This window comes from Typha angustifolia, chromosome 6, assembly GCF_048772165.1.
Source record: "Typha angustifolia cultivar Huaian chromosome 6, ASM4877216v1, whole genome shotgun sequence".
Lineage (NCBI taxonomy): Eukaryota > Viridiplantae > Streptophyta > Magnoliopsida > Poales > Typhaceae > Typha > Typha angustifolia.
The window spans coordinates 10214483-10242004 of record NC_133244.1 but is presented as its reverse complement, the minus strand read 5'-3'; the positions used below and the strand labels follow the sequence as shown (position 1 = coordinate 10242004).

General features: G+C 39.2%; 3 protein-coding genes, 1 long non-coding RNA gene and 1 other non-coding gene across 8 annotated transcripts; 2 read left to right on the top strand and 3 right to left on the bottom strand.

The window, feature by feature from the left end:
• Positions 1–540: 540 nt before the first annotated feature.
• Positions 541–5040, top strand: LOC140761524 (uncharacterized). The gene is made up of 5 exons (XR_012104582.1): positions 541–1268; positions 2875–3209; positions 3847–3931; positions 4054–4180; positions 4262–5040. It is a non-coding gene; the product is annotated as an uncharacterized lncRNA (long non-coding RNA).
• A 109-nt stretch (positions 5041–5149) lies between these two features.
• LOC140761523 (F-box/FBD/LRR-repeat protein At1g78750-like) lies at positions 5150–7422 on the top strand. 3 transcript variants are annotated; one of them, XM_073098886.1, is made up of 4 exons: positions 5150–6199; positions 6291–6488; positions 6579–6716; positions 6809–7422. In XM_073098886.1, exons 1-4 carry the CDS (start codon positions 5192–5194, stop codon positions 6911–6913), a joined length of 1449 nt encoding a protein of 482 aa, XP_072954987.1. In that variant the 5' UTR covers positions 5150–5191; the 3' UTR covers positions 6914–7422. The 3 variants fall into 3 exon arrangements, with proteins under 3 accessions (XP_072954987.1, XP_072954985.1, XP_072954986.1); XM_073098884.1 differs by having other exon boundaries at positions 5155–6199; positions 6579–7422; XM_073098885.1 differs by having other exon boundaries at positions 5161–6229; positions 6324–6488; positions 6579–7422.
• A 1524-nt stretch (positions 7423–8946) lies between these two features.
• On the bottom strand, positions 8947–9018 carry TRNAD-GUC (transfer RNA aspartic acid (anticodon GUC)). Its single transcript has one exon. It is a non-coding gene; the product is annotated as a tRNA-Asp (tRNA).
• Positions 9019–9163: 145 nt separating this feature from the next.
• LOC140761572 (transcription factor IIIA) lies at positions 9164–13694 on the bottom strand. Of its 2 annotated transcripts, none has more exons than XM_073098964.1 (7): positions 13556–13694; positions 12980–13135; positions 12368–12505; positions 11053–11332; positions 10310–10545; positions 9677–9820; positions 9164–9498 (listed from the first exon to the last, which is right to left on the bottom strand). In XM_073098964.1, exons 2-7 carry the CDS (start codon positions 13124–13126, stop codon positions 9328–9330), a joined length of 1116 nt encoding a protein of 371 aa, XP_072955065.1. In that variant the 5' UTR covers positions 13127–13135; positions 13556–13694; the 3' UTR covers positions 9164–9327. The 2 variants fall into 2 exon arrangements, with proteins under 2 accessions (XP_072955065.1, XP_072955066.1); XM_073098965.1 differs by having other exon boundaries at positions 13502–13670.
• Positions 13695–23448: 9754 nt separating this feature from the next.
• LOC140761682 (probable galacturonosyltransferase 10) lies at positions 23449–27129 on the bottom strand. Its single transcript, XM_073099112.1, has 2 exons — positions 26748–27129; positions 23449–25247 (listed from the first exon to the last, which is right to left on the bottom strand). Exons 1-2 carry the CDS (start codon positions 26901–26903, stop codon positions 23802–23804), a joined length of 1602 nt encoding a protein of 533 aa, XP_072955213.1. The 5' UTR covers positions 26904–27129; the 3' UTR covers positions 23449–23801.
• Between the last annotated feature and the right edge of the window lie 393 nt (positions 27130–27522).

The following is a 27522-nucleotide window of genomic DNA, read 5'->3' as shown; positions in this document are numbered from 1 at the left end:
GTAAAAAAATAGAGAGAACTTCACCAAGTTACATCTGTACCTTCCGCATATATTGGCTACCTTGCTAATAACAACAATCATTGTACTCCAAATAGAAAATGTATAGGTGGCGTCAAGTAGACAAACGAGCATTTCGGGCAACGATAATTGTTCGTATTATAAATTCCCACAAGACCATTGGAACTTTATCACACGACTAGTATGTATATCTTTTAACTATTAAAATGTAGTCTAGCTCATTTAAAAGATTTAACCTACTTGGACAGAAGAAGAAGAAGAAGAAGAAGAAGAAGAAGAAGAAGAAGAAGAAGAAAGGAGAGGAGGGAAAGCCGCGGGAGGAAGTGGTGGTTGGGGGTAGGTAAAAGTAAAAAATAAATAAAAATGGTGAAGAGGTATTTTAATAATTTAGTTAATATCATAACTGTGAGAGTGTTAAATGTATTACATTAAAATTTCGCTGCCGTCCCGATATTGGCGGGGTTATCTTTTCCGCATTAAAAGCAGAGAAAAGCATTGCTTGTCTCGAGCAGTGGAGAGAATATATGCTTCAAATGAAATCTCTGTCTTTTTCTGGGTTCAGAAAAAAACACCATTCACCACATCAATCGTTTCGACTGGTTCTTCTCTCCTTTCTTCCTCGGTTCTAGATCCAAGCGTTTCAAAATAATCTTGAAGACATAGTTCGTAGAGACGGTGTTCCAACTCGAAGCCCCATTTGTTAGGGTTATGATTAGCTTATGCATCCAAGTTGCAAAAAAGAAAACTTCCGGCGATTTTCTTCTTGAGGGGGCAGATTTAGATTGAGATTGCTGGGTTTGGCTTGAGCAAGGATATGCTTGTATCTTGATTTTTATTTTTATTTTTCTTATCCTTTTGGGATTTGGAAACCATGCCATCGATCTTGACGCCAGCTACTACATTAGGAGCTCACTGGAGGAAATGCTGGAATCCCTGATGCGTAGGGAAGAGAAGCCTAAGGACGTGCCACCCGCATTGCCCGTCCGGCCCACATTGAGAGGTCGCCTTCCTCCCTCGAGGAGATCTCTGCCGGTGGGCTTCCAGATTGAGAGTAATAACACTGAGCGCCTGGTGGAGGAGGATTGTAGAGAGGAGAAGTAGTGAAGTCGGAAGGCGCAGAAATCTCCTTTTCTGGCAACGCGAAAAGGTCAGATGGCTACTCACATTGTTCTACTGATCCATCCTTCTTGGCTACTCACTCAGAAAAGGTGGTCAGCTATCGTGGCACCAATGGTTATGTCTTCAATAAGGTAGCTAATTATTTATTTATTTATTATTACTATTATTGACTTGTTATCATTTTTTCCTGAATTTATTCTCTTTCTTCGTAGCTTCATAATTGTAAAGTTTTGCATGTTTTCTATAGAACATACTCTACGCAAAACCTAGTTCATTTGATATTTGTTGTGTTCCTGTCCTATTAACATCCTACTACTTTTCTTCACTTCATTTAAAAAAGAGGATAAGAGTTAACAGTCACAACTCTGTCGATCAACAATGTGTTTGGACATTTGGGCTTCTCTCCAAGAATATTGATGATGTCGACCAACTTGTTATCTTTCAGATACTCTGAAGATGTAATGTCCTATATTTGTAGGGATATCTTGTTAGCAACTTGTATTAATACACTCCATGGTTGGCGACTCATCGATCTCTTGGGAAACATTATTCCTGTGACTTATCATGGAGACCCATAGATAAATTTACTTATGGAGTTCTGGGGAAGTTGTGATGATATTTTTACCTAAAGTTGACACAAAGGCTTCTCCTTGAAAGTGATTTTGTTGTATTTATGAATCCATAACCCATCAAGGTCGAGGGGAGCTGGTGCTCATTGTTTGCACTCATTCTGGTCTAGAGCTCATGGGAGCCCCTGCATCATAAACTAAACATTTAATATTTAAAATAAGCTTCTTACAATTTCCTCATTGCTTATGGTTGCTTTAAGAATGCTCTAATCTAGATAAGATATGGGATAAGAAATGCAACATAAAGTACAAGAAAGTGAAGTTAATTCCCCTCGAGTTGTTTCAACTAAATAGAACATGGTACAATATCCATATATTTATATATTCATTTTAGTGAAAAAAGAAGCACCACCTGTGCAATGTCCCTATAGGTCACCTTCCTATGATGTTTGGAGAGAGACTAACCTGAAATTTTAGTAAAGCAAGAAAGTAAATATTATCAATCAAGAGATGCTATACTTCTTGATGGATGACCTTGATTGGAATGTTATACTTCTCGCCATGTCATTTAAGGCTCCACATTCTTTTCTTTAGAACAATGCCACCTTTGATACCTACTGCAAAATAATTTTGTGGATGGGAGAGGATTCCAACCAGGAGCACCATTCCATGGCCCATGCAACCCTCAGTTGTGGCACGTCTTCAGGGGAGAACTTGGAAAGCAGAGATGGAACTGAAACAAAGGGAGGACGAGATTAGTGTGTTAAAAAAACAACTTCAGCAATATGAGGTCAGATGGTTAGAGTATGAGGCTAAAATGAAGTCTATGGAGGAGATGTGGCAGAAACATGTTGCTGCTTCGCAGATCAATTTACTAACTGATTTCTAAATTACTTTGAAGTACTAAATTTGTTCAAACACTTATGAAGATTCAAATGTTTATTAAACAAAGGAAAAAGAAAAGGATGCTTCCTGAAACTCTTTTTTTTTTTACAATCCTTTAAATAAGGGGAAGCATGAAGCGCAACATATGACATTGGCCATGCCTTCCCCAAACAGATATCTTTTCGGAAATCAAACGCCCATAGTGCTGTATTTCTTATAAAACTGTACTGCAATTTAAGTAGAAATTCTATGCCCTCCTGATGAGTATAGCATTTTTCTACAGATGAGTCTTACCGCAGAGAGGAATGGCCTAGCTACTAATGGCACTGTTTGTCGATCTGGAAATATTAACAAATTACCTACTCTTCATGATTATCACTGTGAAGGTACCATGCCTACTAAGACACGAGGAACTGAAGGGACACCAACCAGACAGAGCTATGCTTAGCTGCCTAGCGAAGGAGTTTGGATAACAGATGCAAGTCTTTGAGGATGATGCGCAGTTCCTTGTTGAGGTGAAATCAGGGCAGTTAGGTTCAGAAAGGAACCCTATCGATGACCTGCATAGATTGAAGTTACAGTTTGTAGCCTGGAAGAAGGAATACAAGGTCCGCCTAGGTGAGACAAAAAAAATCCATTCATAAGTTTGGAAATGTGGAGGGGAAGAAACCACGTAGAGAATGATGGGGCAGGAGACTATAAGAATTATAGAATGTCGCCTTAACATGTCTTTGCTGATCAGTGTTGTGAACTAACTGATTACTGCTCTGCGTATAACCGGCCTGAAGCCCTTTAAATGCATGGATTCTGGGTCTAGAAAACCATCAGTTACTTATTAAAACTTGGTGCTTTCTACTCTGTCGAGGCAAGAAGAACATATCATGGAATTTTTTACTCTGTCGTCATGGTGCATAATAGGAGTATCAGTTTCTAGTTTGTGACTTTGATGCGTGAATTAGAAAAATTACCTGTAAACATTTTTGTGATTCCTGAAGCCCATTTGGGATATAACACAGTTGGACATGTGAGGAATAGAAAAATGATATCTAACTAGGAGACGAGAAAGACACTTGCATAGAAGAGAAAGATCTAACTGCATGCAATCCTTTTTTTTTTCCCCAATGTTTTCTTGATGGCTGCTCACATTAGTTGTTAATAAGTTTTATTGAAAGACATATCTGTGTATTTCTTTTTACTGAAAGACGTGTCAGTTTCTATATTATTGCTAACTCGTGTGTTCAAATCTTTTTCCTAGAATATTCTTGTGGTACAAGGTACAAAAAGGAAAAGGAAAGCGAGGTAAGGAAAACAACCTGTGGCACCAACTGTTCCACTTGCAGGTTGGTTTCTTTCATAATCATGAGCAATATTGTAAATCTTTCATTTTGTGATACTTGATTATAATGATGTTGGCAATAATTATATCCTTGAATAAAGTTAATGTTTGGTGTGCTATTTACAGATGCGATATCATTAAGGAGATAATATAAGGATGCAGTAAGCTGATAATTGGAGAATGTGTTAGTCTTGAAGCCTCACTATTACATTATAGATTCTAGGAATGAAAAGAAACTGGAGAAAAAGGAAAGGTGTGGATTGTTCTTATATAATTTTCTTTTAATTCTTTTTCGTTTGCTTATTTTTGAAATATTACAATGATTGACATTCAGGAACAATCCTAGAGAACGTTAGAAACGAGATTATGAGTTGAGAAGAAGACACGGGGGCTCTTAATTGGCAAAAGATGAGAGAACCAGTCGTACAGTGTCATGTGGGATGTGGCCAATCAATCCAATGGCGCAGACAAAATCAAGCCAAAGATCCATCAAATTCGAGAAATCAATCAATCAATCAATCAATCAATCAATCAATTTGATCAATAAATAGAATACATGACAAGGTTTGGTTAATTAGCTCCACACTTACGAGTCCTCCTTATTTTCTTCTCTTTTTACCAGGAAAGCCCACCCTACCCCTACTTCCTACTTCCTACTTCCTACTTCCTACTTCCTACTTCCTACTTCCTACTTCCTACTTCCTTACTCCTCGCCGTATCCAGGTCTCTTCATCCGACTAGAAAAAGTCAGCACCAAATCCAATTGCTAGCGTACCCAAAACTATGCAGACATTTAAAAAAAATAAATGCCTACCAAAGAAAGCTATATCCATCTTATCCATGATTTAAATTTGAAAATCTCAGTGGATATTATGATTAATTATATTTAGACTTTTCTTAAACTATTATTTATTTTATATAAATATTCTTTTTTTATTTATTTATAACAATTCGATTTTCTCAATTATTTAATACCTCTCGTTATCTTCTCTCTTATAGTATTAACAAAAACCGTCAAATGATAATATTATATTATCTTTTTCTTTCTTTTTTAAAATAAAAATAGTTCTTAGAGGTATAAAAGATAAAATAATGGAGTGAGTATTTAGGAGATTTTATGTAATCAAATTGAGTCAATGTATGTATGTTAAAAAGAAAGGAGAGAGAGTAAAATAAAAAAATAATAAATAATAAAAAAGAGCAGTAGTTGTAGGTATAATTATCTCTTAAATTAAAGATAAAAATAAGTAAAACCAAATAAACAATGAAGAGGAAGGGGAGGAGGCGAGGCGTAGGTAGTATCCCGATTCCTTTCCTTCCTTCCGACGCGACCATGCCCGACACCAACAAGAAGCGCCGGTTACCCGCCGACCCGTCTACCTCCTCCCCAACCTCCGGCGAGGACCGGCTCTCGGATCTCCCGGACACGCTCCGGCTGCACATACTGGGATTCCTCCCCTTCAAGTACGCCATCCGTACCGGCGTCCTCTCCTCCCGATGGCGCGGCCTCTGGTCCTACCGCTGGCCCCAACCTTCTTCCCTCTACCTCTCCTCCTCCTCCTCGTCTTCCGATTCCTCCTTCGCCGCCTCCGTCGACCGCTGTTTCAGTCTCCGCGGTTGCCGCCGGATGGACTCCCTCTCTCTCTCCTTTCACCGCGGACAGGCACTCTCCGCCGACCTCTTGCGCTGGCTCGACTACGCCGCCGCCTGCGCCGTTGCTGATCTCCATATCGACCTCCATCCTCCTCCCTCCTCCTCCTCCGTCCGCCGTGGTCCCCGCAGGTACGGCCCCGTCGATGTATCCTCCTTGGTCTTCGGCAGCGTCATCGATAGCCCCCTCATCGTCCGCCTCACCCTCCGGGGCTTCCACCTCTCAGCCTCCCCGATCTCCTCTCTGAACATGGGTTCCTCCCTCCAAGTCCTCAACCTCTACGACATCTCCATCACCGACGCTGCCCTGCGCAAGATCGTCTTTTCCTGCCCGGTCCTTCTTTCCCTCGACGTCCGCTGCTGCCGCGATCTCCGGCATTTAGCCATTTCCAGCCCCCGCCTCACTAGCCTCGCCATCGTCGACTGCCCTAAGGCCTCTGGGCTCGCCGTTTCCTCCAATTCCGGCCTCCACTCCTTCCGCTTCAGCGGCGTCCTGCTCTCCAGCTACTGCCTAAACGATACCTCCAAGCTCAAGGACGTCTACCTGAGCTCTCCTGCCCCTGGGTCGGCTCTCCCCCGAAGCAATTTGGCAAGCGTCTTTGGTGCGCTTTCCAATGTCAAGGTCCTCACCCTTTGCAGCCTTGCACTCCAGGTGATTAAGGAATTCGATCCTCTATTCAAAGTTTTCACCTTTTATTTTTTATCCTCACAAGGAAGAAGATGAGATCGAATTGCCTCTCTGTCAGTACATTGCCGTCTCGGGTGCAAAAGCTATCGAGGATTTGAGCAACTTTCCGAGCTTGACAGAGTTGGAGCTGCTGATGATGATGATGACTGACAGCAACTTGGCGGATATCTATGGTTTCTTTAGGCTCTGCCGATTCCCTCGATTGGAGAAGCTCTTCATAGAGGTTGGTCGATTCATTTATCTGATAATAGAATAGATATACTTGCTCACTAATGGTCTTATTTGGTATCTGAACAAGTGCAAACTCTTACAGCTCCCCACTAGTATGCGCGATCCTTTTGTGGAGAAGTACTTAGAGGTTGTAGAGGAAGAATCCCCCGATGATGGCTTAGAAAACATTAGGATGATAAAGATGAATAGCTTCAAAGGGCACTACAATGAGATGCGTTTGGTGAGATTTTTGTTGGAGAAGGCTAGCCGTCTTGATTCTTTAATAATAGTCGCTCCACAGGATCATCATCTTAAGAGCGAAAAAAACTGCAGAAATGGAGCGGCTTGTCAACCAAATGTCTTGGACCTCCTCCGTCTGCAATTATCATGTTTGACAAAGGCATCAGAAAATGCTCAAATTATTTTGAGTGGAGATGATGACTATCCGATCCGACCTACACACTCTCAAGTCTATTTAAAGGTTTAATTCTGTGGTAGAGGTAGAAGTAGAGTTATATGCTGATGCAAGTGAGCATATCTGACATATCTTTGGTGACACTACTCCAGAGATATAGATAAAAGATGCTGCAGTTCTTCTCTGTTGACAGAAACATTGGGAAGATGCCTAGATAATTGGAGTCATCAGTCTTGTTCAATGCATCTTGAAGTTTATCTTGAGGTCTTGGCTCGTGCGTGGGCAGGGAGAGTTATTTGCCTCGGCCTTGAAAATGTGGTCAGTCCCTTATTTCCTAGCATATACCTTTCTATTATACTTGTAATTTTCAAAGTCGGTGAAAATTACCAATCATATTCCCTGTGCTATAGCAAGCTTAGGTTTAAATGCATACAGCTGATACCATTTTTCTGTACCCTAATTGTACTATTAACAGAATGCCTAGAGAAGATGAAAGGAACTTTGTTCTTCTTATATGGAATGGTATGTCTTATGTTGATTTTGTCTACTACTTCTAGGCAGTTTCTCGTTAACACTCTGGAAAGGATAGGAGAGAAGCCGAAAAAGATATTCTCACGTTTGGGTAAAAATAAAAATTTACAAGAGAATGGAAAAGAAGAAAAAGGAGAGAAAGGAGGAGAAAAACCTAAAGTTTCTCTTTCTCTCCTTTTTTTTTTTTTTTTTCTTCGTGTATATCCAAATAAAAAGGAGAGAATTTTTTTTTTTAAAAAAAAAAAACCTTATCTCTCTTTCGTTTTCTTTTTTTTCATTTTTCTCTCCTATTCCTTTTATCCAAACATAGTTTAGAAGTCATCCTAAAATATTCTATCACTTTTTTTTTGTTATGTGCTGATGGATATATATATATATATATTGTGTGTTTTCTTTCAGAAAACAAAATAAAATGATCCATTAGTTCAGATACTAATTGTGTTTCAAAGTTGTAAGACTTAAAAACTTGTTCTGCATGAACTAACTGTAAGGGTAACTTTGAGGAGATACATTAATGCATCCAAGACAGAGAGATGCTACCCGATGATAAATTAACGTAAATGAAATATCGTAATCATATGTCAGCAGTGGAATCCCCTGTTGCTCCTACTAAGCAATACTTTGTGATTGGACTACTATTTTGAGGTGAAAAGTTTTAATAAGTAAGCCCTAGGATCATAGAAGCTGGAATCCGTCTGGACTTATTTCTGTTTGCCTTTCTATTCTCCTAATTTCCTCCTCTAAACATTCTTCACTCCGTTAAATGATTTAAGTTTCATAAATGTATTCCTTCTCTTTTCTCAGCTTCAATAAGTCTAATGGATGAAGGTAAAAATTAAAAAAAAATAAATAAACTTCTTGTTAAATGATAAGAGGGTAATTTTCCTGTGAAAATTTACCTCTATTCAACTTCACCAAGAAGTATTTCATATAACTAAGCGAATCCATGTCGAAGTTCCATGCCTGAGTTACTATTTTACATGCAATGGAGGCGGGGACGCTAGTGGCCATTGCATGGGGAGCCTATTCCGAGCAGCTAGGCTTTGATGGTAGAGGTAGGGTAGAAGATGAACAGGATTCCTCCTTACTAGTTTAAATCCTACGTAAAAAGGCTGAGAACCATGGGAGGATCAAAAAGACTGAAGAATGAGTGCTTCCGCCTGATTGACTGTGAAGGAAGTGTGCATTCTAATCCAGCTTCCTTTCCTCCAAGTGGTGTGCTATTTGTTTAGAATCGTATTATGTTGACTGGCGTATTATTGTCCTTCTGCTAGGATGAGATTTATACTATATAAATAGTATATACTAGTGCAGCTGGATGTACGAATGCTTGCTTTCTGAGTTCTGACCTCAGTGGTTGAGTTGCTTTTCTAATATGTGGTGTGGGCATTGGCCAGTGTGGGCACTGGGCATCAACTTATTTATTGTTACATAATAATGCCGTGGCCGGTGGATGGCCACATGATATAGCAAAGACGACGACAGCTACAACAAAATTTTAAAAATGTTATATGAGATGTAAAAACGCCGTTGCCGGGGATCGAACCCGGGTCACCCGCGTGACAGGCGGGAATACTCACCACTATACTACAACGACTTTTTATGTTGTATCAAATGTTTGAACATAATATGATCACCAACCCGGCAATTACAACGTAATATGGCTCAAAGCTAAAACCTAGGTTACAACACTTCAACGCTTGGTTCCGTTATTACAGGTGGGTGGCGATGCAGAAAAGCAATTTATGCTTGCTCACAAATAAGTACACATATTATACGAGAATACCGAGTAAATGTACATCTGCAAAAATAAAGATATACACACATATGGCAGATCAAACAGTAATAGAAAAGATTTATACAAAGAAGTATGATATCATCCTCGCTGTATTCAAGCTATTCAATGCTAATCAGCAGAAAGTAGCCATCTCAGGTACTCCGTCCCATCGTCCAATGACGAAGCTTGATCTGGAGGAACTACCCTTTTCCGCTGCAAGGTCTCAACCGTGAAACATTTCCTCTTCCTACCACCCCTAGGCCGAGAAAGCAACAGCTCATCAGCTTCAAGGAAGTCACCCTGCAAGCAGAAGCAGAAACCAAAAAGTTAAGTTGACGTAGGAAACATACACAAGGAATAAATTTCTCATTTTATCAAAAAGTGGATCGTGGTTTATAGAAGTAGGCCATAGAACATGCACATTAATCCAAGTTAAGCAAACTGCAAGTATCAAATAAGGAAGAAAAAAAAAACTTACTTCAGAATAAGCATGAGCACTGGATTTCTCATGGTTATCTCTGACATGTCTGTAAGGAAACTTCTGCCCACATCCAGACATTCTACAGAAGAATGGTCTAACTTCTTGATGAACAGCTTTTATATGCTTATTGAGATTTGATTTCTGCAAATAAACATATTACATATGTTTCAGTAAAAGCATATGACTACATTAGAAGTAGCAGAGCAGAATATAGTGCTATAAACAACTTCACACAACCAGTACATTCTACTTAAGCAAAACATGAGACAAATGACATAAGTTAAATGAATACAACCAAAGAACAATATGTATCACAAGTAGCACAGTTTTAGCATAATTATAAGAACCTAAGGACCCGAGAACTTCTATTTCGCTGGGGACTTCAATGGCCACCTCCATATATAGAGATACAAAAACCACTAAAACTATAAGCACAAGATAATTTCATCAAGTCAGAAATGATATAGGCAATATTTAACAATAGTAAAAGTAACAATCCCAAGTGTAGAAGCACACCAGTACACATTAATAGAATGAAAATGAATATATGTGAATATGCATAACTGTATCAGATGCTATTTTCAGAGCTTTCAAATAAACAAAACCAGTTGCCTAGTTTATTGAGCTTACATTTGAAAATGTGTATTGGCAACCTTGGAAACTACATTTGATCCTCTCAGCCACATTGGCACCTTCATGCATGCGTTGGTGACGCTTGAAATTTTTCTTCAACTGTTTAGTTCCACAAATCTCACAATGAATATGCTGATGACATGATCGAACATGAGCCTTAAGACATTCAGTATTCGTGAAAGTTTTCATACAGCCATTTTCAGAGCAAACAACCTCTACGCAATCCAATTTAACTGCAGCAGAAAATAGAACTTCAGCAAGAAGATAGCTGAAAATGAATCACAAGATGCCTAAAGTTTGAGAACAGAACTGTACACCATTTGGTTAACTGCAAACAAAAAAAGAGTTCATAAAACTCCAACATTATTTTTCGTTTAAAAGGTTCCTTCAGCTTCCAGGACTGACAATATACACACCAAAAAAATGCATCTCCACAGGGAAAAGGGCACTATTTTCATGTATATAGGGTGATGGAATGTGACGAGCATATTAAACCATGCTCTTCTTGAGGGTAACTAAGTATAAGCAAGTTTTCTTTGCCAATTGAAGAACGTCTTTACCATCTAAATCAGTGGGCTTCATTCTTTCACCATGGGTTAATCTGAAATTACTATCCCAGAAGAGTCCCGTGACATTGAAAACAGCGAATCAATAAGTTCAGTCTAGAAAACAGAACGTGCACAAGAAATAGTTAAAGGAGAATTTCAGAAGCAAGTGAATGAACAAGTATGATAACTTACCATGTGTCTCCTCATGTTTCCTCAACTTCGAAGGGTACTTGAAAGTCTTTCCACATCCAACTTCCCGGCAAACAAACTGCTTTTCATGTTCACTAGGAGTCTCCTGCTCATGAATTTCTTTCACATGTCTTGTCATGTTACCCTTAATTCCAAAACTACAGTTACAATTCTGCACAGGACAACTAAAAAGTTTCCCTTGGTGCTTAAGTAAATGTCGATTTAAATGGTCCTTCCTTCTGTAGCTCAACTGACAGTCTTCTAGCGGGCAAGAAAAAGGCCTCTGTGATAGGTAGATTATGTTCATGTCAGAAATTTATGGAATATCAAAGAAAACAGTTTTGGAAAAGAAGAGGATGGAATTGCAAGGAAAGCAAGAATAGTTCAATAAAAATAAATATCATCTTAGAGTGAAAATAATGAAACTTAACGGACAGTTATCAGTAAAAATACGTAAATTTACAGACCATCAATCACCATTAAGGGATGGTAAAAGATCATGGAAAGCATTATAAACCTTCCGTCTTGCCACCTTGACAGCTTGAAAAAGAGTACACAATACATTGCAGGAGTAGTTCATGATATATAAATATCATAATTCATAAATGCAATACTGATAGTAGGTACCTCGAAGGCAATTTCTTTTATTGGCAGAGCCACCTTTCACTACCAAAAGACATTCTACGTATCATTTAGATATCCAATTTGGCACTTTATTAACATGTGAAAAGATGGAAAAGGATTTGCTAATAATAATATCCTGTAAAGTTAACAAAATTACAAATATCCTGTCAACTAAAAAGTAATATAGCAACTTTTCATATTAAAGCTTAGAATAAGTAAAGGCCAACCTCATGAAGACGCGTGATTGAGGCACTCTTGATGGAGCTTCACAGGAGGTCTACCCGTCCTGATACTAGTCCAATCAAGATCAAAGTTTGCTGCCTCTTCGCATTTTGGAGTTCTATAAATGGGATCCAATGCATCACACAGCTTATCCAGATAATTTCATCATACATAATATAAGCCTGCAAAACCATCTCCTTTAGCCAAGTGTATACCAAAAGAAATTAGAAAGATGTAACTAATTGGTTACACCGTAATCATCCAAACCACCGGCAGATTTTCTCAGTAACAAGTCCTTACCAATCACAAGAAATTGAGAACATTAGAATACTCTAACAAGAAAATTTTCAATTCATTCTTTCTTAATCAACTCAAAACTATGCAAACAAAATGAGTCAAGATAGCACAAACAATGTGGAGAAGCAGAAAAAGTCATTGTCAAAAATGCAGTTTGAGTAAAAGAAACAGAAACCTCAAGAGAATGACTCTGCATGTGCTGCTTCAGATGAGCAGGTTTCTGAAAGTATGCGCCACACTCCTGGCAAGTGCGTGGCACTCGCTTGCTCAGCTCATCTTCAGAGTCTTGACTGGCCTGTGAAAGTTCTTGGTCCTACATTTTTGAAGGTAAAGAGTATATACAGTCAACTCATATATATCATATTAAGACACATTGGTAGATAAATTAGTCCAGGAAACAACAACACAAAAAAGTTTCAACTCTTTAATTATAATTTTCAGTTCCGTTTTTCCTTCCTTCTTTACTTCCTCTGCACAGCTGCATATTACAAATTAAAATGCTGCAAACTTTGTAACACGCTCCCTCAAAAAAGAATTACAACAAAAACAAAGATCCAAACCCCCTAGTTCTTTTGAAGCAACAAAAAATTACAGAACATCATGGCAAATATTTTATCATGGAAAGAATTACATATGATACAGCAAGACAAGAGGCATTTGCAGATCTACAATTATGCATTAAGCAAACTAATGGAACAATAGCAGAGAAATTACAAAAAGCATTCAATACAAGGAAAATTGATATAACAATGCTGCACATAGATAAAGAAAGGTACACTTGCTATACCTTATGTTGGGTGAGGATGTGAGATCTAATCAGAGATTTCTTCGACCTGCAAATGCCACAATATTTGCAATAATATCGTCTAATGTCCCTAAAGATAGGTTTCTTCTTCCCACCACCATTCTCCACGACGGAAGCAGCAGGATCCATAGAGGCAATCTGAAATCCCATAACCATGGAATCAGTACCAGGAATCTAGAAAAAAATAGTGGCCCATTTTATTATAAGCAATTTGGTCGATGAAAACAACAAAATCGCCCGGTACAAAGCCGTATGTAATGCAAAAGTACTAGTTCATACGAAATTTTAGAACTCTAAAGTATAAACAAAAGAAGGTCATCATGCTACACATGCATCGAAAGATAGAATCTTCTTGTGCAAAATCCATGTTTATGCACTGGTTTCACCATGAAAATCCAACACAAGTCAACGAGGAACCGAAATTGGCACAGAAGCGGCAAGGATCAGGGTAAACAAAAAAATAAAGCAAATTTCGCATCTTGAATTGAAATAAGAGAACCAAACTTATTAGAAGATGCTGAATTTGAGTCGAAGTGCAATGCAGAAGCTAGGTCTTACATGGAAGCAGCGACAAGGCAGCGCTGTAGAGTAAAAATACTGGAGAGCGCTACAGGAAGATTTGATGGCAGATGGGAGCGGCGCGCGAGAGAGAGAAACCCTAACACCTTACCCACCACCGAACAGCTATTAATATTAGAGCGTTTCTTCCGTACTTATATGACGAAGATCTAACAATTAAAATATAAGGGTATAATAGTAATAAAAGATATTATCCGTTCATTAGGTAATTATTATTTTTTAATATATAATCTTACACATTATTTTTTGACAATGAGATTATCTTAATATTTTATCAAGTAAAAAACATATATATCCTTAATGAAGAGTAATATATATATATATCAAAATAAGGATATTAATATCTTTTACAATTAACTTGATGAAAATTTAATTACATTTTATCTATTTAATTATTTTTTATTATTTACATATATCTCTCATTAGTTTAAGATTGATTTAAATTAAATTTTAATAGATAGAGATAGAGAATTATATTTAAATTAAAGTTTATCTCCAAATAATCAAATTTAAATTATTTAATATTAAATGATATCTCCTATAAGTAAGGCATAATTATATTTAAGAGAGAAATCTTAACGAAAGAAAAAAATTATTGAGTGATTATTCCTTATCGTAAAATTAATTGTTTATCAATCGGTTTGATGAAGATTTAACGGTTAAGATTTTAAAGGTATAATAAAAAAATTGGAAAGTTAGGCAGACGTAATTAAATCTTCTTGACTAATATACTCTTTTTCTTACGTAATGTGGTTTTAGAATCAAAAAATCAGCACAGGGTATAAAAATTAGGCTATTATAGCCGTTAGATTAAGATTATAATTTGTAAAGAGGCATTGAAGTATTTGCCTTAATATTATAGAGGCAAGGGTTGTTAATGGGCCAGAAACCCTACCGAAGAGGTCCCATCTTCGTTGCCCAACTCGTTAAGTAATAAATCGTTAAATCCTTTATGATACTTCGCTTATTTTTTTTTAAAGGAAAGACTTTTAATAGATTAAGAGCCTCGGTTACAAAAAGCGCCGCTAAGCAAAATTCGAAGCAAAGGGGAGGGGACCTCCCCTACCCACGTACAACCGAACCCCGAGGTCCTCTTTATGTTAGTAAGCCAGTTCGACCTCCTTGCTTCTCTCATGGTACAACCCTCTTCCCGCCGAGCGAAATGTCCGCCCTGTTACTGAAATACAACAATACAATAAAAAATATATAATATATATCATATTGGCAATTTTGCTCGTATTGTATTATTTGGTCTACGTACCGGAACTGATAACATTCGAGATTATGCATGATTATACACGAAAGATCCTTTTTTGGCTCTCTCTTTAGCCCTATGTCTCTTATCCCTAGGAGGTCTTCCTCCACTAGCAGGTTTTTTCGGAAAACTCTATCTATTCTGGTGTGGATGGCAGGCAGGCCTATATTTCTTGGTTTCAATAGGACTCCTTACGAGCGTTGTTTCTATCTACTATCCCTTATTTTCCCTAACGTTCAGAGTTGTTCTGGTTTGAGAAAGGAGCACCGCCAAGTCCACTAGGGGCGCCCTGAATGAATAAGAAATGGACAACTTTGTTTACTTCCCTAAACACATGAGTAACTTTTACATTTTGATAAGCTGTTAAGAGAATAATGGTAGATCCACTATAGATTCCAGCATCCATGGTGGCTAATGCACTTTGCATAGTATATTTTTTAGAATCATCGAATATGTCTCAATCCATATGTTTGTGATTTGCTAACTCCTTATGCCCTTAAACCTTCCTAGACAGTTGTGGCTTCTGTGACTAGTGTTGAGTGTGCTACTATGCTCCTGAAACCTGCAAGGATAAGCTCCCCATTAGCATGGCAGGCCAGAAATCTATACTCGTCTGCTCAAGAGGTCCACTGAAGGATCCATCCGTGTTGAACTTTACCGATCCCGGAGGTGGGGCTCCCATCGGATAAAATGGCAAGTTTGTATAGGGTGGTCCGCCGGAGGTTCATTTTTAGAAAATTCAAGGGCTAAATTTGTAACAACCCAATCCCAAAAAAAAAAAAATTCATGGGCATGACGCGACCGGCCACACTGTGGCCGGCCTCGTGCCCATGCCAGCTGCTCATGCAGCTTGGTGGGGCGCCATGCGCCTGCGGCCGCTGCCGCAGCCAACTGGCTGCGGCCAGCTGGCCGCGGTGGGCCCCGGCGGGCCCCAGCGCCGCCACTACTCCTCCTCCACCGCCTTCCCTCTCTCTCTTTAAATCTCTCTCTCTCTCTCTCTCTCTCTCTCTCTCTCTCTCTCTCTCTCTCTTTCGGCTCTCTCTCTCGAGGCTCTCTCTCTCGAGGCTCTCTCTCTATCTCTCTCTCTCTCGCCGAGGTCGGTCGTCGCCGTCGCCACCTCCACGAGCGCCGGTGAGCTCCTCTCTCTCTCTCTCTCTCTCTCTCTCTCTCTCTCTTTCTTGCCCGAGGGTGGGCTTGTCGGAGCCGAGCCACCGGCGAGAGGCCGGCCGCTGGCTGGCCAGCAGCGGCCGGTGCCCTCCCCGCCGGCCCGGGTCCACAACCGCCTCCCTCACCTCCCCTCTTTCTTCTCTTTCTCTTCTGTTCTTCTTCCTCTTCTTCTTCTTCTTCTTCTTCTTCTTCTTCCTCTTCGTCTTCTTCTTCTTCTTCTTCTTCTTCTTCTTCCTCTTCTTCTTCTTCTTCTTCTTTCTTTCCTTCTTTCTTTCTTTCTTTCTTTTTCTCCTCCTTCCTCAGCTCCTTCTCTTTCTTTCTGCGCAGTGTTGGGCTCGGCCCAGCACTGTAGCAGACAGTGCCAGCACTGATGACAGATGTGATTAATTTATTAATTAATTAGTTTATTTAGGTTATTTATTTAGGTATTTTTCTTCTTAATTAATGCAAATAGATTATTTAGACATGAACTATGTTAATAATATTATATATCCTTCAATATAATTTTATTAATGATAATTTTTATCATTAATGATTAATTGGGTATAAATATATGTAATACTTATATTTATTTATTTATTTACATATCTATTAGATTAATAGATAGATTTGTAAATTATAATTATTAGATTTATATTCTAATATTCTTATGATCTACATTTTAAGTAATTCTATTAATTTATTATACATTATTATTTTGTAACAAATAAGATAATGACTACATAGTCCCTAATTAATCAAGATATAATTTAATTATAATTAGGTTTTTATCTATATTTATATTTTATTTATAATTAAAATCTAGTCAATCATAAAAATAAGTAGAAATTCTAAAATCTAATAAATCATCATATTTTACTCGAAAGGATTATAATGGGATAAACAACTAACTTTATGTTACTTAAACATTTTCAGATCCCGAACCCCTTATTTGAGACCCCGTTGTCCTTGCTAGCGAGAAGTGTCACACGGTTGATGGGCGGATGTAAGGGATACGTGGTTTGTATCTTCTGATCAGTGTGAGTAGTCTTATCCCCTAGATCCCTTTCTCAAATTAGGATATATTACATATTATGTACATGCATAATTTGGCTTCCAGCATGATTATATGACTTTATATAGAGATGATTTCAGTCAAGCATATTTTATCATGCATTTGATTAGGCTGATCTGGGATATGAATACATTGGTGATGTGTAGAGATGATTGGAGATGATTATACTGTTATGATTTTATGTCGGGATGATTTCTATCATGAGTATGCATGTGATAGATTAGCATGAGTATGCATGTGTTAGATACATGGTTGAAGTTTGCATTACATCATTTTGCTCTTGATTCCTATTCCACCTAAATTCCTGTTATGCATTGACTTGTTATTGTACTGGATATATGTATATGATTTATCATTTAAAAAGGAAAGCATGAAATGTGATTGATAGGATAGTTGATAGAAAGCGTGAGGATACCCGAGTGGGCGCGAGGGTTAGGACGCGCTTGGTGGATGATTGATCGCTCGACATGGTCGCGATCCTGTTGGCCTTACGTCCGAGGTCGTTAGTCTGTGTGCGCAGCAGACATTCGGACACATGCCGTTCGCCAGGGCATATGTGGCAAGTTATCCTCACGAGATTTCTATCAGCTAGAAGGGTGCCCGGTCTGGATGGATGTTGATACCCTAGCGGATGGCAGGGTATGGTTATATTTGAGATACTCGTTGCGGATGGCAGAGTATGCTCTGAGCCTTCGGGCATGATGTTGAGACCGGGTACCGGGTGTTGACTGTGCACAGTGGTCTAGTATGATGATATTATATCGAGATGTCGGTGATGATTATGATGTTGAGAAATGCATATGATTTCATTATCATTCGGTTACCTGATTATCGAGTAGTCAATATTAATCATATATGATTGCATTTGATTTCATAGTATTGTCATGGTCGGCATGCATCATGTGTCATATTTGAGAGAGAAAGTTATGATGATTATATGATGTGGTGACCTATTTATTCATTGTCGAGGATTATGTATTCTTATCAGTTATGACATGTTATCTACTTTTCATTTATGTATTATTGAGGATACATTCATATACTCATTCATGACATGATACTCTTTCTGATTCATATTATCCAGTACATGATTTACTCTCTGTTTGGCATCACTGATTCGGAGTAAGGTCTATTCACTGAGCCTTTTGCTCATGACTCTCTTTATTTCTTTTCTAACCCCCTCAGATATGTGGTACGTGATAGCGACTTGAGAAGATATTTTAGAGCGATGATGAGGTGAGCTATAGATGCGAGATGGTATAGATGATAGTTTATATAGAAATCGAGTTATACCAATATTTGATATTTGTACTCTTTTGTATTAGACAATGATTTGTATAATACAGGTCGAATCATAGAGTAACCTTGTATTAGTTATTTTAGTTGTATCTTGATGGTTTGTTGTGGCCTGTGTGGGTCCTGCCAGATTATGTGACGGTCTAGTGTATATTATTGTGAACTTTGATATTCATATACTAACAGGTTTATTTGGTTAAGAGTATGATTTATTTGGTGATGGATTATGTGATCATGGATATGTTAGTAGGTGTTATTTGATGATGTCATGATTGTATGTGCACAGGAGTGTATCTGTGCGTGGCGGGCCCCGCCCGACCTGTCGCGTGCGCCGCACGTGCCGTGTGGGCGCGTGTGCATGCACGTGCCCGTGCCGGGCGAGGGCGTTATAAAATTTAAGGTTGAGTTCCAAACCTTATGGACCGGGAGCAAAACACTCCTGAAGACCGATTCATTCCTCCTTTTCCATATCTGCTAGTGCAGGATTGCCAAAATCGCTCTGAGCAACTATTTACTTCTAGGTGCTAGTCCTTCTCTCTCATAGAGCCATTCGTCGGAGTTCCAATTTTGTCTAGTGAATGCTGTCCCAAAAGCCCACTCTGCTAAGCTCCAAAGATAGAAGAGGTGCTTAATGTTTTCAAGCACTAGGTTACAATTCAGACATAAGTTTTGTTGCCCAATGTTGATGCTATAGAGGTAATCTGAGGTGGGTATTCTGCCCCAGAGTACTTTCCACAAAAAAATCTTAATCTTGGGCGGGATGTGCATAGCCCACAAATATCGTCACCCCTGCCAAGTATTGATAGGCTCCCTAGGGATGTCCTGGAGGAACCGATAGACAGATTTGGTCAACGCAAGACCTTAAGGATGAAGGGACCAAACCCATTTGTCAATTCCCTCTCCTATGGGGAGATTAATGGCGAAAACTTTTTCAGCGAGAGTGGGGCCAAAGAGACTGAGGATCATGTCCTCATTTCACGCATTTGTATTGATTACATCTGAGACTCGCATAAATAGCCCGTGGCTTCGATGTTAACATAGGTAGGTCAGTTGTTAATTAGCATAGAAGTGAGCCAAGGGTCCTGCCATATGTTAGTGTCCCTCCCATTCTTGATCAGCTTGCGGAGACTCATTTTAATATGATTAGTCTCCAGCCCCATGCGCTATTTCTAAGTCTAAAACCTTTCAACGGGTGAAGGTCTCTATATTTGGCCCTAATGAGGGCTAACCCATGGTTCAGTATTTTGGTTCAAGATGGCAAGGACCTTTTTAGCCACAATGGTCATTCTCATGCTGCACAGGTTTCTAACGACGAGGCCTCCATCCTTGCGAGGTAGGGTGGCTTTGTCCCATCCCACGAGGTGAAGTTCGCCAGTTTTTTCCCCGTTCTCCCATAGAAAATAATGAGCCAACTTGGTGATGCAATCCACTACGACAATCGGGGTCCAGGTAGAGAATAAGAGGTGAACGGAGTTGAGAACCAAGTTAATAAGCGTGACTCAGCCTGCTTAGGTAAGCGAAGCCCGCTTCCGGCCTGCTAACTTGGTTTCAACTCTAGCCAAAAACTCCTCATAATCTTTAATTAAGAGGCGTTTAGGAGAAATTTTTGCTCCTAAGTAATTGAAAGGAAAAGAACCCTCTTACATATTGAGAATGCACAGGACATCCTCTTTCTTGTGAGCAAGATAATTATTAGGAAAATAAATCTCAGATTTGTTCCTGTTGATTCTAAGATTAGTAATACCTTCATAGATCTTAAAAAGTTTCATCAAAGAAGAACAAGAGCCTAGAGAAGCTTCCATCACAATGAGCAAATCATCAGCATACATTAGGTGAGAACTAACAAAACAGTCCCCGATACGGAAAGGGCTCAGTTCATTGTTCAGAACAGCCTCTTTCATAAGGTCCGTGAAAATTTTCGAGACCAAAATAAAAAGATATAGGGAGAGAGGGTCTCCTTGTCGGATGCCCCTCTTCCCCACAAACCAATTTGACGCACTACCATTAATTAACAGAGAGAAGGTAGGAGAAGCAAGGCACTTTTTAATCCATTTAACAAACTTTTCAGGAAAACCCATTTTCGTCATGGTTATAGTGATCGCCTCCCACTTAATGCGGTCATAGGCTTTCTCTATGTCCACTTTTATCATAATATAATTACCTTGGTTCCCAGGGGAATTGATGGAATGAGCAATGCAAGAATTTTTGCCAACAGCCTGTAGTTTACATTACATAGGGAGATAGGCCTGAAGTCGCCGACCTTAGTAGGATGGTCAATTTTGGGATAAGGGCAATGTATGTTTGCCTCAGGTCCATGGGATCTGATTGGTTTTCTAAGAGTGAACCATGGTTTCCACTAGGGTGGGGCCAACCGTATCCTAGTAGTTCTTATAGAACTCAGCTTGAAAACCGTCAAGCCCAAGAGCCTTCTTGCTAGGCATCGACCTTAAGGCCTCTCTGACCTCAGTGTCAGTTATGTCGTGGTGAAGTTCTCATCGCTGAGATAATCCATAACAAGAACTATTGGCTAGTGATCCGAAGGAGGGCACCCTTCAACATCCTCATACCACAGCCTATTATAGAAGTTAAGAAATTCATCCAACACCTCCTTTTGACTGGTGACAGTTTCCCTGTTATCATTACAGACACTCATGATCAATTTTCTATGCCTACGAATCTTAGTAGTAATGTGAAAGAAACGAGAGTTCTCATCCTCCTCCTTGATCCAAGCGACCCTAGATTTGCTATGCCATTTAAGATTGATTTGGCATAACAGAGCCATGCAACGGCGATTCAAGCAGGCAAGTCTAGTTCTATCAGTAATGGAGAGAGGGCTACTCAGTTCAGTAGCCTCAAGGGAAGCAATCTCGTCCTTAACTATAGTTAAGTTTACTTCGAGGCGACCCAAACAATTTCTATTCCAATTTATGAGCTCATGTCTAATATGCGCAAGATTTTGATTGAGGACAGTGGGAGGAGAGGATATCGACATATTGGAGCCTCTGGTTCACACATCCTCAATAATACCTTGAATATCAGGCTACTCAAACCAGAACTATTCAAATCTAAAAATCGGTTTAAAGCGAATATTTTCACCCCCAATGTTTGCAAGTAGTGGTGCATGATCAGAGGCAATCCTCGGGAGATGAGAAATCTCAATACATAAGAAAACCTGAAGGAAAGTATTGTCAATAAAGCACCTGTCCAATCTAACCAAGATTCTAGCCTCAAGTGTAAGGATTCCTTTTATATCCAATGTCAATCAAGGCAGCCTTTGAGATTAGATTTCTCAAGGCCTTAACTTAGTAACTAAGCCGAAAAGGGGAGTCCCCACACTTATCTACAGGATTTACTATGCAATTTCAATCCCTAATTACACACCAAGGCATATCATGAATATTTAGGCATCCAAGTTCATGCCAGAGATAATTTCTATAAACAGAGTTTGTACTAGCATAAATCAAAGTGAGTAGCCAAGGGGGTTTACCTAGCTCGGAGACCACACATGGTCTAGGTGGAGGACGAGATTGGGTTACCTTCAAGGTTTCCATGCGGGCTTATTCTACGAAGAAAAAATAGAGTTTTTAAGACAGTAGTATGTGAGGGTTTGAGAAGAGAGTAGACTTAACAGAAATGCTCGTCCTTTCCTCTTTGCTATCCCTCTGCAATTCGAGCTAAGAATCCGCATTATTCAACCATCTGATTGGATTACCTTCAGGACGAGATTGGGTTACCTTCAGGATCAAGAGGTTCCTCCGGTATGTGTATCAGATCCTCGTGCGCCTTCACCTAGGCAGCAGATATCGCTGCCGAGGCGATGCGCACTATTTCCTCATGAGCAAGGTCAGAAACAGTTTGAGTAGCAAGATCAAGCGGATAACCAACATTAGGATTAGGAAGGGGGCCGAAGTAAGAGAAGCGGGAGGGTTTTCAGTGTCTATTTGGGTAGCACTCTCCAGAGAAATGCCATGGGGATAACCTCGTTTGTATTTACCATCTCCCCTCAACCACTATCACTATCGGCCCCTCATTAACCTCTTTAGAGGTGGTGAGGCGATCAGGAGGCTCTTTGGCGGTTCCACTGCTAGGACGAGGCCATAGGGGGCAGCAGCACTTCGATCCATCTCCACTTCGCTTATTTTCATAACAGCTTATGCACATTTTTTCTTCTTCACTAGCCTAAGGGAGATGCACCAATAGAGAAATAGGAATAGGAGATACGTATTGATAGAAATGAGTTGACATATTTGTCACAAATAATAATATAGGTTCACATGAGAAACATAGTTTGGCATGAACTTTTTCTGAATTTTCTAGTTTTGGAAAATAGATAACATTTGGTTTAGATAGTGTTCGATTTATATTTAGGTCCATATTTCTAATCTATATAAATATTAAATGGATCGTAAAAATTTTAATTTTATATTAAAAAAAATAGATTTATAAATTGAATCTTAAATGGATACCATAGTTAACTCTCTTAGTATTGTTCAACTTTTCTGTTTTGCAAAAAGTAGAAGTAAATCTAATCACCGACTCATATTAGGAATATAAACAAGTTCCTTTACTGCAATGCCATTTTTCAGTCATCTATATGCTTTCCACTAAATAATTAAAGTAACAAACTTTATGTGTTCCTTCTTCCAGATCTAATTGCAATTAAATGTTCACCTGTTAGAAAAGAGTCAGATTTGCATTTCAATGGTTATCTATAGAAGAAATAAATGCCTTCCTTGATTCACTTTAATATACCAGGTAACAAAGATTCATTTGGATTTGACAAATTTTCACCAAAATCATGCTTCCATCATACAAACTAAAAACTGTCTCCAGGTCTTCTTCCATAATATTACTCTGATTTGATTTAGTAAAAACAAAAATCATCATGAAAGTAGAAATTCCAACCATTTCACTGCAAAGCTTTGCTGGAAACACCTGTTGTTCCATAAAGATTAATTAACTGACCAGAGAAAGACTCTACATAAACTGCACAGGAATACGCTTCGCTTACCAGAAAAATGTCCATAGAGAACCAATATAGTTCAAAAATTGATGTAAACGATAATAAAGAATGCTCACAAATATTCTGCAAATATCAAGTTCTACAAAATTTACTACACCTCTTATCGATATAAATTAAACGGCCTCATGATACAACTTTCTTTGAATGGAATGCATGTAATCCAAGTGGTCCAAACAATTGGTTCCTTCACCAACAAATAGAATCCGCAGTCTATTCTTTGGGGCAAAATCACCTGATAGGAATTGTTTCTCCTCACTATTGCTGCAAATGACAAACTAAGCTAGAAACCCATAGAAGGATTTAAAGGGGAAAAAGAATAACTTAGACTACCTTTTCTCAAAAATCTATTACATGTGACAGTCAGCTTTAGCTGCTTGAAGAATAGAACCGGCTGGTAAATTATGAGAAAATCGGGAACCATATTTGGTTATCAATGCACAAAGCATCTTTGCAACAAAGGATGTGCGTAGTCCACATACTTGTCCCACAACCCCTTATACTTCTCCATTCCAATCTTCAGCCAGGGCTTCATATTCCCATTGTAGTGCAACACTGCTCCATCCTTGATAACCAAAGGATCCACGTTTGTGTATCCTAATCCAAGCACATGCCATTTGGGATCTAATGCTTCAACCAGTCCATAGAATGCCAGCAGCCCAGGTGGCAATGAACCAAGCTTCCAGAGGGTGTGATCAGCGTTACGCTCCTGCCAGTAGTGATATATCCCAGTTACATTCTTCTTTCGCCATTCCCTTAGATCAAGCACATTCATGCCAAAGGCCCAACCACAAGCATCAGGATCAAAATGTGCACGGATTAGTGGGTGGGAATAATTCAGATATTTGTGGAACCTGTGGAATGTCTCCATGCAAGTCTCCACAGCCCCCATTACATTCCCGTTCAGATTTATTCTGAATAATTCCGTCAGATCCTTCTGGACTACTACATCATCATCAAGAAATACTACTTTCTGTAAGGCAGGGTAGACTTCTGGAATGTAGAATCTCAGATGGTTTAGCATTGATAGGTACTTTGGGTTCCTGAATTTAATTGGTGTTCGACCATCCCCACTTCCAGAAAAGTAGAAGTTCTGGGTTTCAGAGTCCTGTAGTTGCTTTAAAACAGGGACATATGATGCATTAAGCCAGGTAAAATCCTCCACTTTCTGGACCTCCACAGTGGCACCTCGAAAATTGTTGATGGAGAACCAGGCCTTCATCGGTGCATAGTTCACCTCATCTGTAACCAGGTGGAAAACAATCAGATCCGGATGCTTCGAATTTTTGGTGGTTGAGTTAACCACAACTGATGCGGCAAGGATATTATCTGAAAAAACACAGTAATGATATAGACTGTTGTCTCTGAGCTTCTCCAATGCCCGTTTTCCTTCTGAAAGTTTTCTGTGAAGCATTGGATGTTTGAACCACTCTATAGTAAGCTTGATGCCGAGACAATAGAGGCCTTTTGGGAGTTCTTCAGCAGCAATTTGTCCATATTTTGTACTCTTCTCGGTCTCAGATTTTGACTTTGCTTCCAGAGATTGAATTTGACCTTTCAACTTCATGATCATGGTTGCACTGTCATAGTGGAGCTGTTGGGCTTGGTAAAGCAGGAGAGCCATTTCACGAATTGCTTTCTCTGATTCTTCTTCTGTAATAGGGGTTCCCCTAATTGCAACAGTTGATAAGAGAGCCTGGGAGTAGCGTATCTGTGCACTAAGTTCTGAGGCAAATTGGAGGTTGTTGCTTTCTTTGGAGATGATGACAAAAGCCTTTGCAAGAGATATTTGGTCTATGAGTTGCCTTGTGAACGAAGAAGGGCTCAGCATTTCATCTGTAATGTTGAGACCTTCAGCTAGGGTTGAAAGATAAGGTCTCTGCACAATAATCAAGGAGTTAACGTTACAGCCTGTTCTTATTGTTTATCTACTGGCAATGTAAGAAAAAATTAGTCACAGTAAAGTACATTGATAATGTTAATGAAATTTGTATTGGATAATACAGCTACAAACTGCTATTCTATAGAAGCCTAACTAATTTTATCTGGCATGCAGATATTAGGGATCATCTACAGCAAGTCAGAAATTTTTAATGAGCACACACTGCTTGGCTAAACAATAGCGACAAGATTCACCTACCTTCCCAGAGGGCTTTCAATTTACATGTTTCTAGGCCACAAGGAAGAAGGAAGATAAGCATCCAATGTACTGCCCTTATCAAATCTTTCTTAGGTTTGATGTGTCTTTGGCCAACATTTGGCATCAATTTCTAAAGATTTCACATCATATTGACAGTCCTTTCTAAAAAGATACCAATTCTTTGGAGCTTTCTCATATTTCAGTCATGCTCTAATCAAACCCATGTTCTGGAAATGGCTTCAATGATGCTAATGAAGGATGAATGTAAGTGAAATCCACCTAAACTCATCCTAGATTTTGCGGTCAGTGTCTGGACAAGATTGTTCGACGTTGGTGTTGCACAACTGCAAATATTGTTACACCTACCAGCATTTGAATGTTGAGGCAAGGTTCGACCAGCATGATTGCATGCTGCATGCATGACATACACATAAGTTGCATTCCATGAGGTTTTCTATTTTAAATGGAGAACCCAGAACACTAGAGATCTGCTATCCTCGGGATAGAAGTCCACATGAGTTGCTATCTGTAACTTATGAACGATAGTACAAAGTAACTTTCTTTTCCATAAAAGCCAAGTAATCTGCGAGACTGCATATTCTTACGGATCTTTATAAGATATTTCAGGCTAGAGCTTATCAGGTGACTGGGAGGAAGCTCAAATCAAGGTCCTGTTTATTTGGATGTTAGCATAAGAATTTATCCAAACACCAATCCAGATAACAATTTGAATATTCCTGATAGTGGTCCTCATAATCTAAAATTAGATATTTCCTTCGTGTTGAAGATATGGACAAGGTACAGAGACAATGCAGATCTTCACTAATCATGATAAACAATCACAATCGACCTACTACAAAGAAACAAAATATAACATAAAGGATAATGTCTGATTTCTGAAGATTTTCCAGTGCCGATTTTATATATTTCCAAGAAGATGACGTCTAAAGGACCAATGAAAGCTCCTTACTAGGATTCTGATGAGCTCTTGAAGAGAGAGAGAGAGAGAGAGAGCAAAGTAATAAGACGTCTAAAGGACTGGTTTCTGAATTGCTTGTCAGATGAGATGAAAATCGAAGGACTAAGATTTGAAAACCAGAAATCGAAAAGGAGAAACCTTCCCCCACCACCAAAAAAAGTCAACTCCACAACAAATCTAGGAACAAGAACGAACAAAACGAAGCAAGTTGACATTGGAAGACGCATCGGGATAGAGATCAGAGGAAAAAGAAAGCGGACCTGTTGGATGGACAGCACGGATCTCGGCTGCTTCTCGCGGCTAAGGACCAGCAGGAGCAGCAGAACCCCCAGGCCGGCGACCACCAGCCATACCCAACCGGTGGAGGACCACCGCCGTCTCGCCGGCCGCCGCAGATCGAAAGGCCTTCTCCTCATCCTTTCTTCAGAGGCGAGCAGAAGCAATGGCCGCACCACTTGATCGCATCTCCGCCTTAGAAATTAGGATAAAGAAGTAGTCTGATCTCACGGATCCGAGGGATCAGGTTAGTAGGGCTGCAGTTTGGGGTTCTTTTCGTTCTTCCCCTTGCGCAAGAGTTAGAGCTCCTGCTGTGATCCCAAACCAAATCTCTCTCTCTCTTTCTCTCTCTGTCTCCACTCAAGGCCCGGGAAGAGCCAGTTTCCTTTATTCTGCTATCTTTTCCATTTTATAATATATTTTATGTTTTTTTATAATAAATAAATAAAATAAAAACAAAAAACTCACGTTATACTTATACCCCTCGATGACTCTTTGTTTGTTTTTTTTTTGGCAGTGTGTGTAATAGGACTAGGAGGCTATTATTACTTCCCATGAACTACTATTATCTCCTATTCGAATGGCGTCAAAAAAATTAAAATTAAAAATTCATTCCTTTATGGTATGGTATGGTATATATCCTCCAGAGTCCAGACCGCAGTATTTGTTTCGACTGTTACGAAATGTGTAGGAAGAGACACATGGACTCAGGATTAAGGCTTCGTATGCAAATGATTTTAAGTTTTAGCGGGTCAAATA